Below are 16,320 nucleotides of genomic sequence, written 5' to 3' on the forward strand. Positions count from 1 at the left end.
TTTGGCCATGATGATACTGAAGTGTCATTTCACAGAAGTGAGATTCAAGCCCCTCTGTGCTAATACTGGGCTCTGAGGAGTACAAACCCTGCTGGGTAAGCTCTGTGCCTGCAGCTAAACCATAAATGTCACATTTTTGTGCAATTTTGTGAAAAAAAAGCAGGCTAAAGGAGTGCCCACCCTCACTGCAGGCTTAAAACTCACAGTGTTCATCTCCTGACATCAGTGCAGAGTCATCAAACAGAATCAGAGAATGTGGAAGGGACCTTAAAGATCCTCTCATTCCACCCCTGCCCTGGGCAGGGACACCTGCCTCTGCCCCAGGCTGCTCCAAATCCCAATGTCCAGCCTGGCCTTGGGCACTGCCAGGGATCCAGGGGCAGCCCCAGCTGCTCTGGGCACCCTGTGCCAGGGCCTGCCCACCCTCTCAGAGTGTTTTCTTAATGTCTAATTCAAAGCATTTCAGTCTAAATCCGTTATAGGCTTTCCCTGAGGTAGAGAAGGATGCTATTGTCCCATGGTTTTGCTTTCCCTCTCAGGCTGAGCTGAGCTGCTGCTCCTCTGTCTCTATTTATGTGCGACATGGAACATTTTTGTTCCAGTGTAAAATGTGACTCACAGCAATAAACTTGAGCATTGCATTCTCAGCATCTCCCATGTTTTACACATGACAATGAAACAAGACTAGAAAGCTGATTTAAGATAAAGGCTCTGGACCTACAGGCCAGGATGGCTGCCCCTGGATCCCTGGCAGTGTCCCAGGCCAGGCTGGATGGGGCTTGGAGCAGCCTGGGACAGTGGAAGGTGTCCCTGCCATGGAATGGGCTTTAATGTTCCTGGGATTCAATGTACCAACCTCCAGACACTGTGAGTCTGTCAAATACAGACTCACACAGGGACCAGGGGGAGAGTTGGCTGTGTCCAGAAGACACACAGAGCTGGAGGTCCCAGCCCAGGCCGGTGGATCGGGCAGCCTTGGGCCAAATCCCTGGATTTGAGCAGCCCCATTCCTGGCTCTGCTCCATCCCACCCCTTCCCCAGGCAGTCCCACACCACCACCTCACTTGGTTCTCAGTTCATGGACAAAAACACCTCGTGCTCTAAAAAACAGAAACCAAAATGAGCAGCAGTGGCTCCCAAGGGCTCCAATAGCTCTGAGCCACCCCCCTGTGTGGCATTCACATTGTCTGAAAAAATTCCTTCACCCAGGATTTTTTTTCCTGGAAAGCTGAGAAGCCTCAGAGAAAAGGAAAACAATTCTTATCTCATTTTCTTCTCCTCTGTTTCACTCATGTGGAATGTGTTTGGAGATTGTTCACCCACAGGTGATTGTTTCATTGCATTCTGCTGGGAGTTGTCTTCACTCTTTGGCCACTCAGGGCCAAGCTGTGTCGAGACTCTGGAAAGAGTCACGAGTTTTCATTATTATCTTTTTAGCATTCAGTAAGTATCCTTTCAGTATAGTATAGTATAGTATAGTATAGTATAGTATAGTACAGTATAGTATCGTATCATAAAAGAATCAATTAGCCCTCTAAGAACATGGAGTCAGATGCATCATTCCTGCCTTCGTCGGGACATTCCCAAAAAATACACTACCCCTGTCCAGGATCCAAGCCTGCCATGGTCACTGTCACAGCAGCTCAGTCTGTGAATGCCCCCTCCCCAGTGCCAGCACTGCCACAGCTGCCCAGGGACACCCAGCAGCCAGGGCTGACCACAGAGCACATGGAAAGGAGCAGGGATGGAGTTTATTAATGCAGTGGAGTTGAACAGTCACCCAGGGCTCACACAGGCCTGGCCCAGGTGCGCTCAGTGTGTGCTTCCCCCAGCACAGCATTATGTCCACCACAGTTACCTTCACAAGCTTCTGTCAACTCTCCCTACAACAGAAACACTGCCCCTGTCAACAGGAAATTCCCGTTTTCCATGGAAAAGAGCTCTGCTGTCAGTCGCTGCTCACAATTTCAAGTATCACCCCAACACAGCACCTAATTAATCTGCTTTCTTGCACTCTGAGCTTATTGAATTACCTGGTCAGGTTATCAACAGGGATAAAGTCTCATGGAATTACAGGGTTTAGGCCAGGCATGGGGTCAGTGGGGCAGGGATGGAGGCGCTCACAGCCCTGCGCCCTCGCACAGCGCAGGGAAGAGACCGGACACCAGTGAGGGGTAAAACAGCTGTTATTTCCCTTTGGAAATTAAGTAACTTTCCTAACTAATTGTTTTAATTAATTACAACCAGTGCCCACTTTCAGCTAGCACTAGTTAAGTTTCTTCCCAGGCTGTTAAAATTACTTTGTTCACTAAATAACCAAAACCTCAAGTTTGCTAAATAACCCTGCCAAGCTTCAATAAACAAAGCCAAAGGGAGCTGGAGATTGGACATCTGGGATCTTAAATTTATGACCCGTCAAGGGTGTTGGAATAAGCAGAAAATACAGAGGAGATTAAGGCCTGGAAAGCTGGAGATTCCCTGACTGAGAAAAAGATTATAAAAGTAATAAAGTATGTGGACCAGATTAGCATGAAGAGTGAGAAATTAACAACCAAGAGCAGATAGTAAGCTAAGTAATGAAGAGAATTATGTAACCTAAAGCCAATCAACACTAAGTTGTTTGCTAAAAATGTATAAATAAGTAGAAAAGTTTTGTATCTGTGCTGGTGCAGAGGCTGGAGCTTTGTCAGCCTCGCATGCTCTTGGCTGAGGATACAGTAATGCCCTACTCACTAACAGTGTCACACAGCCTTAGAGGGAGCCTTACTGATCCCAAGGACCCGGGGGACCTTGGGAACAATCCCACAGGCACCAGCTCTGCCCCAGGGCTGCACCAGCTCTGCCCCAGGGCTGCACCAGCTCCCCCTCCCCAGCCTGTGCCTGTGCCTGTGCCTGGCCCTGCTGCCGGCTCCTCAGCCCCCAGCAACCCCCAGTGACAGCAGTGTGACTGCCTGAACCTGTCCCTGTCCCTTCACCCACACCTGAACCTGTCCCTGTCCCATCACCAGGCCTTACACCTACACTTGTCCCTACACTTGCACCCACATCTATAGCTATGCCTGCCAATATTCCTGCCCTTATCCTGTTCCTATGCCTGCCTCTCCTCCTTGTCCTTCTCCCTCTCCTTTTCCTTTTCCCTTCCTTCCCCTTTCCTTTCCTTTCCGCTCCCCGTGGCCGTCCCTCAGGCCCCGCCGCCATTTCCCGCCGTGTGGGCCGGGCCGCGGTGCGCGCCGGGAGCGGGCGGGGCGGCGGCGGAGCGCGGGCTGGGTACGGCCGGGCCGGGCCGCGCTGGGAGCGCCGTGTCCTGAGGGGATCCCGCCGATCCTGAGGGGATCCCGCCGATCCTGAGGGGATCCCGCCGTGTCCCTCCGCGATCCCCCTGTCCTGAGGGGATCCCGCCGTGTCCCGCTGGGGTCCCGCCCATCCCCGCGCCCCTGACGCCGCGTTTGCCTTGCAGGAGGCCCAGGATGGCGGAGAGACCGGAGGACCTGAACCTGCCCAACGCCGTCATCACCCGCATCATCAAGGAGGCGGTGGGTGCCGGGCCCCGCGGCCCAGCGGAGCGGGGCATCTGGAGACCCCGGCCCCCGAGATCCCGGCCCCCGGCCCGTGCTGTGTCCCCGCCCGCGGGGTTCTGCCCTGGGCTGTCCCCCTCGGGCACCGGGGCTGCGGCCCTCACGGCAGCGTCCCAAGGGATGCAGCTGCACCAGTGCAGCTGACAGCAGCGCAGCTCCTGCAGTGGCACTGTGAGAACCAGGCCCCCTAAAACTTCAGCACACAAGTCCATGTCTATATAAAAATGCAGAATAATTCCCAGTGGTTAATTTAGTTCGTTTGGTCTGGAGCTGTGAGGTGTTGCTGAGTGGGTCTGGGCCTGGCAGGCATGTCAGGAGCAGGCAGTCACAGGATGAGTTATCTGCACACAGTGGCCAGACAAACGCCAGAGTCACTGGGCTTCTGCTCAGCTCCGTGCCTCTGAGGGACACATTCCTACTGCCCTTGGCTTCCAGCTGGGAGCAGAGCTCCTGTGACAGCAACCCCAGAGCAGTTCCCAGTTCTTCTGAGCCCTCTGAGTGCCTTAACAACCTGACACTTGAATTATGTGAGTTTAAGTAATTTTTAGCAGCTGCTGATAAAAGTTGGATTTGTTTTCCAGCTTCCTGATGGAGTCAATATTTCCAAAGAAGCCCGGAGCGCGATCTCCCGAGCAGCGAGTGTGTTTGTGCTGTATGCAACATCATGGTAAGGACTTGCTGCAGCAGTTACTGGGGCACTTGATTGATAATTCATCTCTGCTGGCCTGGGGACTCTTTCCCAGTGTTGGTTTTCTGTATTGCCTGTTTATATAAATAAACCAGTCTGCCAAGCTGCAGCCGGTGGGCTTGGACTGCCCAGAGCAGCCCGTGGGAAGGTAGCTGGGTTCTGGACACAGCCATGTCCCAAAAAAGGGGTCCCAAACTCCCATTAACCTTAGAGTGTGGCTGCACAGCCTTCCTGGCAAAGGCAGGAGCACTTGACTCACTTTCAGGCTCTTCCTCATGAAGCTGTGTTAGGGCAAGAGCTGCCACAGAGGACACACTCACATTTTTGGGGTGGCATATTCTCTGCAGGCAGTCACTTCTCTAGTGTCAGGTGTTTCTAGGGCTGTGTGGAACTGTCACAGACAAGGTTCAGGCTTTCTCCTTCTCCTGCTTGTAGAAAAGGTCTGTGCAGGCAGAAACTAATACTGTGGGAAAGCACAGACAGCCAGCACAAACAAATATGTCTCAAACCTACTTTAGTAAATGATAAAAAACCTCTAAATGTTCAGGGGATGGCTTTTAAAAGTTGCTTATGGCTTTAATAAACAAGATGGAATTGCTAACAGTTCCAAATTACTTCTCTTTTTGGTTCTGCCTAGTGCAAATAACTTTGCCATGAAGGGGAAGAGGAAAACCCTGAATGCTGGGGATGTGCTCTCTGCCATGGAGGAGATGGAGTTCCAGAGATTTGTGGCCCCTCTGAAGGAATCCCTGGAAGGTACCGTGCTCCGTGGGTGTCCAGGGACTCTGAGAGGCACCGAGTCCTGTTTTCCTTCAACGCTGGACAAGCAACACTTATTGCCTGTCTTGTTTCTCTTCTCTTTGCCCAGCATCCTACACTGCAGTTTGCCTGGGGAGTAACTAATGTGCACCTTAACGGGACTGGGATAAGATTATTGCACAACTGATGAGGATTGAGAAAGTCTCATCTGCTCTCACTCCCCTATTATGTTATCTAAGGAAAGCCGTAGGTGCTGCCTGTAAATGTGACCTCCTGCATCCTTTTCAGCATTTTTCTGCTGAAATTTAACCTGATTTCCTATGGAGCTGCTCAGCACAGCTCAGCTCGTAGGGTGAGTTGTGCTCTGAGTTCCCTGCTCCTCTCCAAAGCCGGGAGAGCAAGTGGATGTTGGACCTCAGCCACTGATCTGTCCATGCCAGCGCCAAGCCCTCACTGTACCCTCTCCTCCAGTTTACAGGCGGGAGCAGAAAGGAAAGAAAGAGGCCAGGAAAGATAAAGACAAGAAGGCAGACTCGGAGGAGCAAGATAAGAGCCGAGAGGAGGACAATGATGACGATGATGAGAGGATGGAGGAGGAAGAACAAAACGATGAGGAAGAGGTGGACAACTGAGCTGGCTTGTGGGCAGGGGCTGGGGTGTGCTCAGAGGGATGTAAACACTGTAAATTGACCTTGCTACATCCCCTGGAGTATCCATTAGAGCTTTGTGCTGCCCCTCTGTGGCCTGTCCCTTTTGGCCTGTAATTTGTACATAAGGACGGTGCTGAAGCTTTTCCGTGGCAGGGTGGCTCCTCCCTGTGCCTGGGGGGCTTGGGCCCTCTCCAGGCTCTGGGCAGGCACTTCCTGGGATTTTGATGCTGGGCTAGCTCTGAAAGAGAGGAAAAAAGAACTGGTGGGTGCTCAGTGCAGAAACTGGCCAGGAGAACATGAGACTCTTGAATATGAGTGGCTGAATCCAGTAGATCATTCAGAGATCACTTCTGGGGTGTAGAATGTAGGTGATGATGTCCAGAGGCTTGGGAGCTGCACACTGGAGCTTTTGATCCAGTTGAGTTGTTTTTTTCCCTTGTTTCCTTGCATCCTGGCTGTGCCTTCTCTCCCTGCTGTACTGTGACAGTGACACAGTGTCCTGCAGCCTCAGCAGCAGCACAGGGTGGCTGTACAGGGACCACGAGTTCACTCATGGACTCACCCAAACTAACCCAAATCCAAAAAACACACGGTGCTGACCGGGTAAACTGTACACTGACAGTGTCTTTGAGAGCCCTGAGACACAAAGAGGAGACTGATTCAAAATCTGAAGCACAAGGAGGGGCTCAGATGAGCAGAGCTGAAAACAGGTGGCTTTGTGCAGTGCTGGGGGTGTGACAGGTCATTGTCACACTGGGGGTCTGGTGGCCTCACCTGACCCCTGCAGCAGCAGCTCCTGCAGCAAGCTGAGATGTGCTAGAACAGAGTGGTGAATTGTGGTTGTCTTTTCCCCTTTTCCCAGTTGGGATGGGCTAATTCCATCCAAGATCTCTCTGTAGCCTTTGCTGGTCATTCCAGGGATGCCTCTGGGAGGGCAGCAGGGCCAGGGTGTGCCCACCCAGGGGGCCCATGTAGTTCCACAGAAGGCCCCTGCAAGAAAGAAGGGTTGAGAGAAGCTGTTGGTATCCCTTGTGCTAGTGTAGGTTTGTGCTTTTCCACTTGAACTCTTAGTTCTGATGCCTTTCTCTCTCAGGAAGTTTTAGATACATTTAAAACCCCCAGGTCTTGATGATGTACAGTTTTAAAATAGCACTTGTGAGGAATCCTGGATCCTTTCCACCAAAAAAAGGTGGCAGCCACCCACAAGAACCACCCTGCCTTCCTGCTTTTCTGGCTCGCTGGATTTTCACACGCACACAAGCCCAGCTTCTGAAAAGAACTGAACCAACACAGATTTTCTGCTGTCTAGTTTCTGCTGGCATTCAGTCAGTCTGTGGAAAGACTGAGCTGATTATGTGTTCCTCACATTTCTGATAAACACCCACCTTCCAGCTCTTTTCCTCTCTTTTTTTTTCTCTTCAGCACATATCTGGGGTGCATATTCTGGAAGGGAATGAGATCTAAATAAAAGCCAGATTTTTTTTTTACAGAAACGGGAGTCTCGTATTTTGGTCAGTTATAAAACGAGCAGGTTGTGGTTGCATAAGTGGGATGGGAGCAGAAAATGCTCTGGGGAAATGGTGTCTGGAGCAGCTGACATGGAGGGGGATGAGGGGAGGATGAAGGCTGCTGCAACCTGGCCTCAGTGTGAGAGGAGGGAAGGGACTGTGGAAAGGAGGGGATTTCCAGATTACTGATGTTTGCTGGGGGAAGGAGCTGTCAGCTCCCCCTCACCCCAGGGAGAGGTTCCAGGCTGGGGGGAAGATCCAGGATCTGGATCCAGGGTTTCTGCATGGAGCGAGCCAGGGAATGATGCTTTGGTGGGGAGCTGCAGAATGTCCTGCACTAAACCTGGTCCTGGCTTCTCCCCTGCTCTGAGACACCAAGGCAGGGGTCTGGGCACCCCAAAGCCCAGCTCCAGGTGCCTCTGCAGCACCCCAAACCCTGCTCCCCACCACCACAGCCTGTCAGCCATGCCCTTTAAACCAAACACCGCAGCACTCCAAACCCTCACAGCAGCCCAGTGCCCTGCCCCAGCCACTCCAGAATCCTAAAACCTGGCTCCAGGTCCTCCCACAGCACCTTAGAACTAGACTGCATAGACCTCCAGCACCTCAAAACCCTGCTCCATGTACCCCTCAGCACTCCAAAACCTGGCTCTGGGTCCTGCAGCACCCCAGGGCTTTGCTCCCGCCTCCATGAACCCCCAAAACCTGCCTTCTGCCCCCCCCCCAGCACCCCAAAGCACTGCTCCATGCCCCCCAGGACCTGGCTCTGAGTCCCCCTGCAGCACCCCTAAACCTGGCTCCAGGTGCCCCTGCAGCACGCCGGAACTGGATTGCTTGGCCCCAGCACCCAGAGCCTGCCCCCTGCCCCCGCAGCACCCCGAGGCTGTGCCCCGTGTCCCCCCGGGCCCATGGCTGCTGCAGACCCCAAATCCCGGCCCCGCTATCTCCGCCTTTCCCGCGCTCCGCCGCGAGACTTCCCGCCAGCCCCTCCGCGCGGGGCGGGGCTATGCTGATTGTGGGCGTGGTTATGTAAATCGAGGACACTGTCGCACGGCCGGAGCGGACGCGGCGATCGGTGAGTGCCGGGACCGGGACTCGAACAGGTAGCGGGGCTGGGAGCCGGTACCGGAGCTGGGGCCGGGGCGTCCGCCCCTCCTCCGGTCTCCGACCTCGGCCCCTTGCAGGGTTGCCGGGGAATGACTCCAGGGACGGGACCCGGCCGCGCTTGGGTGCTGGCAGGAAGGGCAGCCCCGGGTAACGCAGCAAGGACAGCCCGGGTTTTTTGCTCAGTTTTGCTCGGTTTTTGCTCCGGTTTTGCTCGGTAACCGTGACAACGGCGGGGGACGCGCCGAGCAGCGTGTGATGCTGCGAGCTGGCGTCGGTCCTGAGCTCCCGCTTGTCTTGGGGTGTAATTCCAGACCCCTGAGCATCCCCGTTCCCGTCCTGGAGCAGGAAACCTGCCCTAACAGCTTGACCTTCGTAGGTAGCTCTTAATTAACCCTGTAAAAGCTTGGCCTTCGTTAGTGGCTGTTAATTAACCCACAGCTCCGTTGCCTGCCTGGGGTGCTCCGCTTTCCTAGAACACCCTGGTCCGTCCCTAGCTGGGATTTTGGGAGCCTGCATGTCCCTGGGATTTAACTAAATGGTTGTGTTCGTGTCTGAGTCCACGTGTGCTTGTGTGTCCTGAAATGCTGGGACACCTCTTGCTGCCAAGATGAGGCGAGACGAGGGAACGAACCCTCCCAGCTCGTGGGGAGCTGTCGGGAGCCGGAGCAGCGCCGGGTCTGCCTCCAGCCCGTCCCGAACATTGTCCGGCCGGTGCCGGTGCCGGTGCCGAGGGCCGGCGTGTGCCGGGTTCTCCATTGGGAAGTTGCTTCCCGTCCCTTGAGAGCAGCGAGGCACCCGGGCAGTGCCGCGGGCACGGGCTGGGCACAGCTGCGGGTTCGGGTGCTGCGGCTTTGGACTGGTCCCAGTGGAAGGAGCAAAGGTGAAGCCACTCTGCTGCCGACCTGTCCTTGAACTCCTCCGATATGCCCGGAGCAAAGAGCTTTAGAAAGTCAGGTCTGAGCCCTGGATGCTGGGGAAACGTTAATTTGCTCTGCCGGGCTCTCGGGAGGAGCAGCCCCAGCCCAGGGCGCAGCGGGTGGCGCAATGCCCCATGGCACACACTCTTGCAGCCTCGCTCCACGGCCCTGCCCTTCTTCCCCTCTGTCCCCGGCTGTGCCACCCCGGTGCCCTCGTCCCGCCGGGTGCCCTGCGCGGGCCACAGCTTGTCCTGGACGTGGGGCTGGGAAGGAGGACCCGGCCCAGCAGCCTGGGACCCACCCGTGCCGCCCTTATCTCGGCCCTGCAATCCCGCCCGCGGGATCCAGAGCGCGGTTTCGGGAGCTGTGGCCTCTATCTGTCCCATCCAGTCAGGTGCCTCTGGTCCCACCCGGCCCCCTCCCCTCCCTCTGGTGGGATTAACTGTTTAAAGCATTTTTTGGATTCTCGAGGTGGGTTTTGTTCACTGAGCCCTTTGTTTGCCATTGCCTGGAGCCCTGCCTGGAGCCAGGCGCCTGCTGGAGCTGCCAGCTCCGGTTCACCCGAGGGCTGTCCCCTTTCCCTGGAGCAAGGCTGGGGCAGCAGCGTTCCAAGGGCTAAAAATGGCTTGCCGAGGGATGCCATGACGCTGCCAGGTTCCTGTCAGCTGCTCTGCATCCCCCATGAGCACCACCTGATGTTTTTATTGGGGTTTTTATACGTGTAAGCCTCTAACCAAGAGGGGCCTTTCCTCATCCCCAAGCAGAAGCGATTCCTTGGGGTATGAGAGGCTCAATTCCAGCCCTGGACTGAATACAATTCCCCTTTGTTCCAAGTGTCCTGTGCACTGGAGTGCTCTGACGGAGTTTGGCTCAATATTAGAACATCTTAAGGGTCTTGAGCATGTAAAATAGGTGAAACACTATTCATACTAAAAGTTTTCCAGAAGAACTGAACCATCTCCCTGCTCTGTTACTGGCTGGTGTCATGGGTTCTGGTGTAAAACTTTGTCCCCTGGATTCTGTGCTGGGAGCTGGAGCTGTGCCTCCAGGGGGACTCTGATCCCACTCTGTTCTCTGGAGAGAGTTTGGATGCAGGCTGAGGGTCAGAGAGGTTTACTGCCAGGGGAATCCCTCTGGGATGGACCAAAGCTGCTCCATCTCCCTAGGGAAGCCCTGCCGTGCCCAGGACACTCAAAGGAATCCACCTGCTCTTTCAGAGTCCCATCTCAGCTCTGCTCCTGCCCACCTCCCTTAGGCTCAGCCCCCAAAACCCCCACGCTCTTCAGCAGGAACTTTGCTTTGTCTCCCAGGGCACTCGAGCTCCTCTGCACGGGGCGTTCAGGGGACGTGGCCCTGTGTGAGCAGCCTGCAGTCCTTGGAGCTGCTCTGCACAAACAGTCTCTTGTTGGGGTCGTGCAGCTGCTCCTCTGCACTGCAGCCAAACACCTCGTCCCAGGAGAGCTCCCTTCCCACGGCCCCTTCCATCACATCCACCAGCAGCATGGTGGTGGGAATTGAGCCCTCATGGAAATGTAATTCCTAATGGGCTGATCACAGAATTATTACTAGATCTGCTAGAGAGTAAAACATTGCTACAGAAGAAGCTTCAGCCATGAGATAGCTAATGATGGATTTATGTGTGAGTTTCATTACCTCTGAAATCAGTTTTGCCCAACTCCTTGATTTTCTTTATCCAGCAGTAAGTGGCCACTTGAGTTATTTAACTGCAAGAGTTCTGTGAGAACTTTAGAGCCCTGGATGGTCCCATGCCTCCAGTGCCCCTTCTCTTCTGTAACTGCACCTTCACACTGCAGCCATAAATATGTGGTGCTACATGGAATCATGGAATGATTTGGGTTGGAAGGGACCTTAAAGATCACACAGAGCAGCTCTGTATCCCCTCCATACAAAACTACAATTTCTTACTAAGGAAAAGTAAAATGAATGAAGAATGACCCTCTTGGGGCTCAGGGAAAGGAACCTGCAGAGGGTGAACATGATTCTGCTGGGGGAGATTGTCAGTGGCTGGAAATGGAGGTTTCATACACAGAACTGGGAGGTTTGTGGGGAGGAGTCACTGATGCCCCTGTAAATGGGAAGGGCCGTGCTGTGACTGCTGATGGGGGTCCTGCAGCACCCCAGGGTGCCTGGCATGGGACAGGGTCAGTCCTGCAGGGGCTGCCTGGATCCCAGCCCCTCCTCACATGTGCCCAGAACAGCAGCTCACCAGGGCCCTGCTGGTTTGTTTTGGTGTTTCAGAGTCTCCTTCCCTGACAGCAGAGCCCACCATGCAGGCAGACTCTGTTCTCCACAGCGGCTACTTCCACCCCGTGCTGCGCTCCTGGCAGTGCACCGCCACCACCTTCGATGCCTCCAACCTCATCTACCCCATCTTTGTCACGTGAGTGAGCCCCAGCTCTCGGGGGAGGGATGGACCTGGCTCAGGGTGCCTGGCTGGGTCCATCCCTGCACCCCTGAGCTCTTAAATAGGTGCAGAGCTCCTGTGGACACGTCTGGGTGAGAGGCTTCCTTCTCTCACTGAGTGCTCACGTCTCTGTCCCATCCACCTCCCACAGTGACAGCCCTGATGCCGTGGAGCTAATTCCCAGCCTTCCTGGACAAGCCAGGTATGAATCCAGTCCCCCAGTCACTGTGTGCCCTGTGCCCTGTGTCTGGGGAGGTTCATTTATGCCCTGAGCATGAGCCAGGGGGAGGCTTCCAACCCTCTGGTTCCTGCTTTGGACATCTTCCAGCATCAGGCAAAGTGGGAATGTTCATCCACTAAGGGAGTGGAGGGAATCATGCAGGGAATGCTGGAAAAGTGTCAGTACTGGGAGGGACAGCACCAGGGACTGGCTGTGTCCCAGAGCACTCCCAGGCTGTGTGGGCTGGGCACACAGGGAGGCTGGAAGGGTTTCCAGCAGCAGCCAGAAAACCTCTGCAAGGACGTGGGATCTGGTCCTGCACCGGATCCCACTGGACTGGCAGCTGCCCTCTGCATCTGCTGCACGTTAGCAGGGCTATGGGAAAGGGGGCTGGAGCTGCACCAGGGACACCAAGATAAGGGATCCAAGGGCAGGGTATGCCCATCCCTCCAGAGCAGTGTCCCTGCCGGGCAGATAGCGCTCCTGAAGCCCCTGATAAGGGCTCAGATTGTTCCTCCCAGTGTTCAGGCAACACCTCCCCTGTACCTCCAGGCACTGCCTGGTGATGCTGGATTGCTCACAGGGCAGCATCCCAGTCCCAGGGCAGCTCTCCCCACGGGGCCGGTCTGGGTGCCTGGCAGCTGCTTCCCTTTGCCCTGCTCAGGTATGGAGTGAACAAGCTGGAGGGGATGCTGCGGCCCCTTGTCGAAGACGGCCTCAAGTGTGTGCTCATCTTTGGGGTGCCCAGCAAGGTCCACAAGGTCAGTGCATGGGTCTGGGGGTGCTGGGATAGCCACAGGGCTGTCAGAGCAATGGGGGGCTGGGTGGGGGGGTGGTCTCCTGATCAAACAGGAGCAGTTCAGGGTCTCTGATAGGATATTGCAGTGTCACCCAGAAAGTCTCCAGAGCTCTGTGGCTGGCCCCAAAGCCTGCCCTAGCTGCCCATAACCCTTTTCCCTCACTGGGGTCCCACCATCCAGCCTTACAGGGTCCCACAGTTCAGGAAATGCTTCCTGGGCAGAGCTGCTGCCACGGAGGAGCCGGTGGGAAGTGTCAGCTGTGCATGCTGAGGTGTTTGTGTCCTCACAGGATGAGAGAGGCTCTGCTGCTGATGCTGAGGGCACTCCTGCCATCCAGGCCATCAGGAAGATCCACTCCACCTTCCCGGAGCTGCTGATTGCCTGCGATGTCTGCCTGTGTCCTTACACCTCTCACGGGCACTGTGGTGAGCAGGGGCCTCTGAGCCTTCTGCCTCTGGGAGCCTCTGGGATTTGCCATTTTCTGCTGAGGCTCTAGCCAGATCCTGCTACAAGACTTGGCTTCCCTGTACTGCTGTAGTTGAGCCTGGGTGACCTCTCCTGGGTTTTGACCACAGGATGGGAGGCATGGGTGGTTCAGACCTTCCCTCAGGACCCTGAGTCTGAGCTCCCCTCCATGTGCCCCATCTCTGCCTTCCCTTCCCTGGAGCACCCACATGCTGTGTCCCGTCCCCAGCAGGGTCCTGGTCCTTGACACATCAAGTTCCCCACTGCTGCTCTGAGCATCTCCTCAGCTTGTCCCCAGAGCCACACTCCCCTGGGGACTGAGCTGTCCCTCCGCTGTGTAACCCCAAGTTTGTCTCCCAGGCATCCTGCGTGAAGATGGCACCATCCAGAACGAGCTCAGCTGCCAGCGGCTGGCCGAGGTGGCGCTGGCTTATGCCAAAGCAGGTGGGGAGCCCGGGCAGTGACACCCCAGTTTGGCTCTCACAGAGCTGTCTCTGCTTTGGGCAGATCCAAAAGGAGACTGGGCCTGGCTCTAGCTGGGAGTGCTCCCCTGCACTGTTCAGGCAGCACCTGAGCCTGCAGTGTTCCCAACATCCCTGTGCTGTCCGTCCCTGCAGGCTGCCACATCGTGGCCCCCTCGGACATGATGGACGGGCGCATTGCGGCCATAAAGCAGGCACTGATCTCCAACGACCTGGGCAACAAGGTGAGCCAAAGGCACGAGCCACCTCCATGGGAGGCTGCAGCACAGTGGCAGGAGGGGCAAAGCCCCCCTTGGTGCCACAGGCATTGCCCTGCCCCGGCACACGCAGGAGGGGAATGTCCTTGGCTGGAGCGGAATGCCCAGGCATGGTGAGGTACCAGATGTCTGGCAGGGGGAGGGTAAACCTGTGGGAGGGAATCTCTCCTGTCCCAGCACTGGGATGTGGCCCTGAGCTCCCAGCCCTCACAGCCCCTCTCTGCCCTGCAGGTCTCGGTGATGAGCTACAGTGCCAAGTTTGCTTCGTGCTTCTACGGCCCCTTCAGGTGGGTCTGTCCCCCAGCCAGGTGTGCCCAGCTGGGGCCAGGCTGGCTGGGAGTGCATTCCCAGGGAGTCACTTAGGAAAGGGGCTTGCCAAGAGCCTGGGCTGCATGTGGGGCCACACTGGTCATTTTTCAGCACCCTACTCCTTCTCCATGCAAAAAGGACTTGCCCAGAAGAGGCTGGCTGGCAGCAAGGTCGCTGAAGGGTGATCTTCCATCCCAACCCTTCACCTGCTCAGGTGCTGGTGGCAAGGCAGGCAGAGGGAGCTGCCTGCGGCTTCCAAGAGCAGTCAGCAGTCAGTGTTGCCCCACAGAGTGACTTCAGGGACAAGCTTCAGCTGAGTCAGCTGTTAGACCTTGTCCCAAGAACAGCCTGACCCCGGCAGGGTATCCCCAAGGAATCTACCTTGGAAAAGAGCCTGACATAATTTTACCCAGATTCTGGGCATAAGGGGGGCAGTGGGTGTTGAAACAGCTCCCAGGGCCAGCCTGGGCCTGTAGGACATCCCAGAGCAATCCCTGGGTGCTGAATTGCGTCGGGAGTGCCCCCTTGCTCTGCCTCAGTGGCTCAGATGCTTGTCCTGGCCTGTCCTCGTGTTTCTGGAGCTGTAGGAGGTGGGAGGCAGGGGTTCCTCACCCTCTGTCCCTCTGCAGGGACGCGGCGCTGTCCAAACCTGCCTTTGGGGACCGGCGCTGTTACCAGCTGCCCCCGGGCGCCCGCGGGCTGGCCGTGCGTGCTGTGGTGAGTGTGGGGGGGACACCCTCAGTGGGGTGACTGTGGGCTGTGGGGTGGGACACCCTCAGTGGGGTGACTGTGGGCTGTGGGGTGGGACACCCTCACATAGGGCCTGGGTGATTGCACCCCACAGGGCTTGGGGTGAGCAAGAGGTTGGGAGGCAAATGGTCAGTGGTGTTCCCCTTCCATGAGCCAAAGAAACACGAGGCCCACCAGCCTGGCAGAGCTGGTCCCAGTATGTGCCCAAGGGCTGAGCACTGGGAGCTGTGCAGTTGCTGTCCCCATGCTCTGCTTGGCTTGGGCTGTCAGGTGCAGGGACACGAAGCCATCAGCTCTCCCCAGGCACCCCGTGTATGGCGAGGGGAGCACCAGCCACCTTGGCCATGAGGGGCTCACAGCGTTCTGTGATCCCTCCTGGGGAAAACCACCAGGGCTCCAAACTCCTGGGCAAAAACAAGCTGTTCTTGTCCCCGCACTGCCGTGGTAGGACCGGGACGTGCGGGAGGGTGCGGACATGCTGATGGTGAAGCCGGGGATGCCCTACCTGGACCTCGTGAGGGACGTCAAGGCTCGGGTGAGGACCTGCGGGGCAGGGAGGGCTCTGGGTGGGGGCGGTGGGCTCTGTGTGCCGGGACGGGCGCTGGAGCACCGGGGGTGTGCGGGCCGGGCTGTCCCCGGCGCTGACCCGCTCCCGCAGCACCCCACGCACCCGCTGGCCGTGTACCACGTCTCGGGGGAGTTCGCCATGCTGTGGCACGGGGCGCAGGCCGGCGCCTTCAGCCTGGAGGCGGCGGTGCAGGAGGCGATCACGGCCTTCAGGCGCGCAGGTGAGGCTGCGTCCCCCGTGTCCCCCTCTCTATCCGCCGTGTCCCCCCGGGCTGGCTCCAGCGTCTTTTTCTCTCCACAGGGGCCGACATCATCATCACGTACTTCACACCGCAGCTGCTGCGCTGGCTGCGGGAGGCGGCGGGCGGGCACTGAGTGCGGCCATTGAGGCCGGGGCGGGTTTTCCGGGAGGGGCGGGAATTCCGGCCGGGGCGGGTTCTCCGGGAGGGGCTGGAATTCCGGGAGGGGCGGCCCTTCCGGGCAGCAGCGCAGGTGGGCCGCGACACTGCGCGTCCCAACACCCCCCCCCCCCGCCTCCCAGCCCGCAGCCCCCGCGCACCGGGAGCTCGGCCCGGTGAGCGCCGGCACCGCCCCGCACCTCCGGGACCCGCGGGGACACCCTGAGCCTGCACCTGCGTTCCAGCGGTGCTCCCGCCCCGGACACCCTCCCCGGACACCCCGGCCGTGCCCCTGACCCCCAGCCGGGTCCAGCCGCGTGCCCCAGCTCGCCCCGTCTGCGGCACCCACGTGGGGAGTTGTCACTGCCCCGGCCTGGCAGACTTTGCCCCTGGCACTCGGAGCAGGGTTTCCCCTCCCTGCCGCGTCTCCGTGCTGACCCCAG

The 16,320-nt window shown here is 57.1% G+C and overlaps 2 protein-coding genes across 3 annotated transcripts; both read left to right on the plus strand.

The window, feature by feature from the left end:
- Positions 1-3,242: 3,242 nt before the first annotated feature.
- POLE3 (DNA polymerase epsilon 3, accessory subunit) lies at positions 3,243-7,139 on the plus strand. The gene is made up of 5 exons (XM_084219462.1): positions 3,243-3,267; positions 3,458-3,533; positions 4,157-4,242; positions 4,901-5,019; positions 5,494-7,139. Exons 2-5 carry the CDS (start codon positions 3,468-3,470, stop codon positions 5,652-5,654), a joined length of 432 nt encoding a protein of 143 aa, XP_084075588.1. The 5' UTR covers positions 3,243-3,267; positions 3,458-3,467; the 3' UTR covers positions 5,655-7,139.
- A 1,046-nt stretch (positions 7,140-8,185) lies between these two features.
- Positions 8,186-15,915, plus strand: ALAD (aminolevulinate dehydratase). Of its 2 annotated transcripts, none has more exons than XM_084219751.1 (12): positions 8,186-8,255; positions 11,464-11,605; positions 11,781-11,831; positions 12,514-12,610; positions 12,939-13,074; positions 13,475-13,558; positions 13,732-13,820; positions 14,085-14,140; positions 14,792-14,879; positions 15,361-15,447; positions 15,571-15,700; positions 15,781-15,915. In XM_084219751.1, exons 2-12 carry the CDS (start codon positions 11,493-11,495, stop codon positions 15,852-15,854), a joined length of 1,005 nt encoding a protein of 334 aa, XP_084075877.1. In that variant the 5' UTR covers positions 8,186-8,255; positions 11,464-11,492; the 3' UTR covers positions 15,855-15,915. The 2 variants fall into 2 exon arrangements, with proteins under 2 accessions (XP_084075877.1, XP_084075878.1); XM_084219752.1 differs by lacking the exon at positions 8,186-8,255 and adding an exon at positions 8,264-8,283.
- Positions 15,916-16,320: the final 405 nt, after the last annotated feature.

The sequence above is a fragment of the Fringilla coelebs genome (assembly GCF_963513975.1).
Source record: "Fringilla coelebs genome assembly, chromosome: 21".
NCBI classification, from domain to species: Eukaryota; Metazoa; Chordata; class Aves; order Passeriformes; family Fringillidae; genus Fringilla; species Fringilla coelebs.

Coding starts and splice junctions, on each gene's coding strand:
- POLE3 (XM_084219462.1), top strand. CDS start 3,468: ATGGCGGAGAGACCGGAGGACCTGAACCTGCCCAACGCCGTCATCACC. Junction 4,243..4,900: donor GTGCTGTATGCAACATCATG/GTAAGGACTTGC, acceptor GGTTCTGCCTAG/TGCAAATAACTTTGCCATGA. Junction 5,020..5,493: donor TCTGAAGGAATCCCTGGAAG/GTACCGTGCTCC, acceptor CCTCTCCTCCAG/TTTACAGGCGGGAGCAGAAA.
- ALAD (XM_084219751.1), top strand. CDS start 11,493: ATGCAGGCAGACTCTGTTCTCCACAGCGGCTACTTCCACCCCGTGCTG. Junction 11,606..11,780: donor ATCTACCCCATCTTTGTCAC/GTGAGTGAGCCC, acceptor CACCTCCCACAG/TGACAGCCCTGATGCCGTGG. Junction 13,559..13,731: donor GCTGGCTTATGCCAAAGCAG/GTGGGGAGCCCG, acceptor CCGTCCCTGCAG/GCTGCCACATCGTGGCCCCC.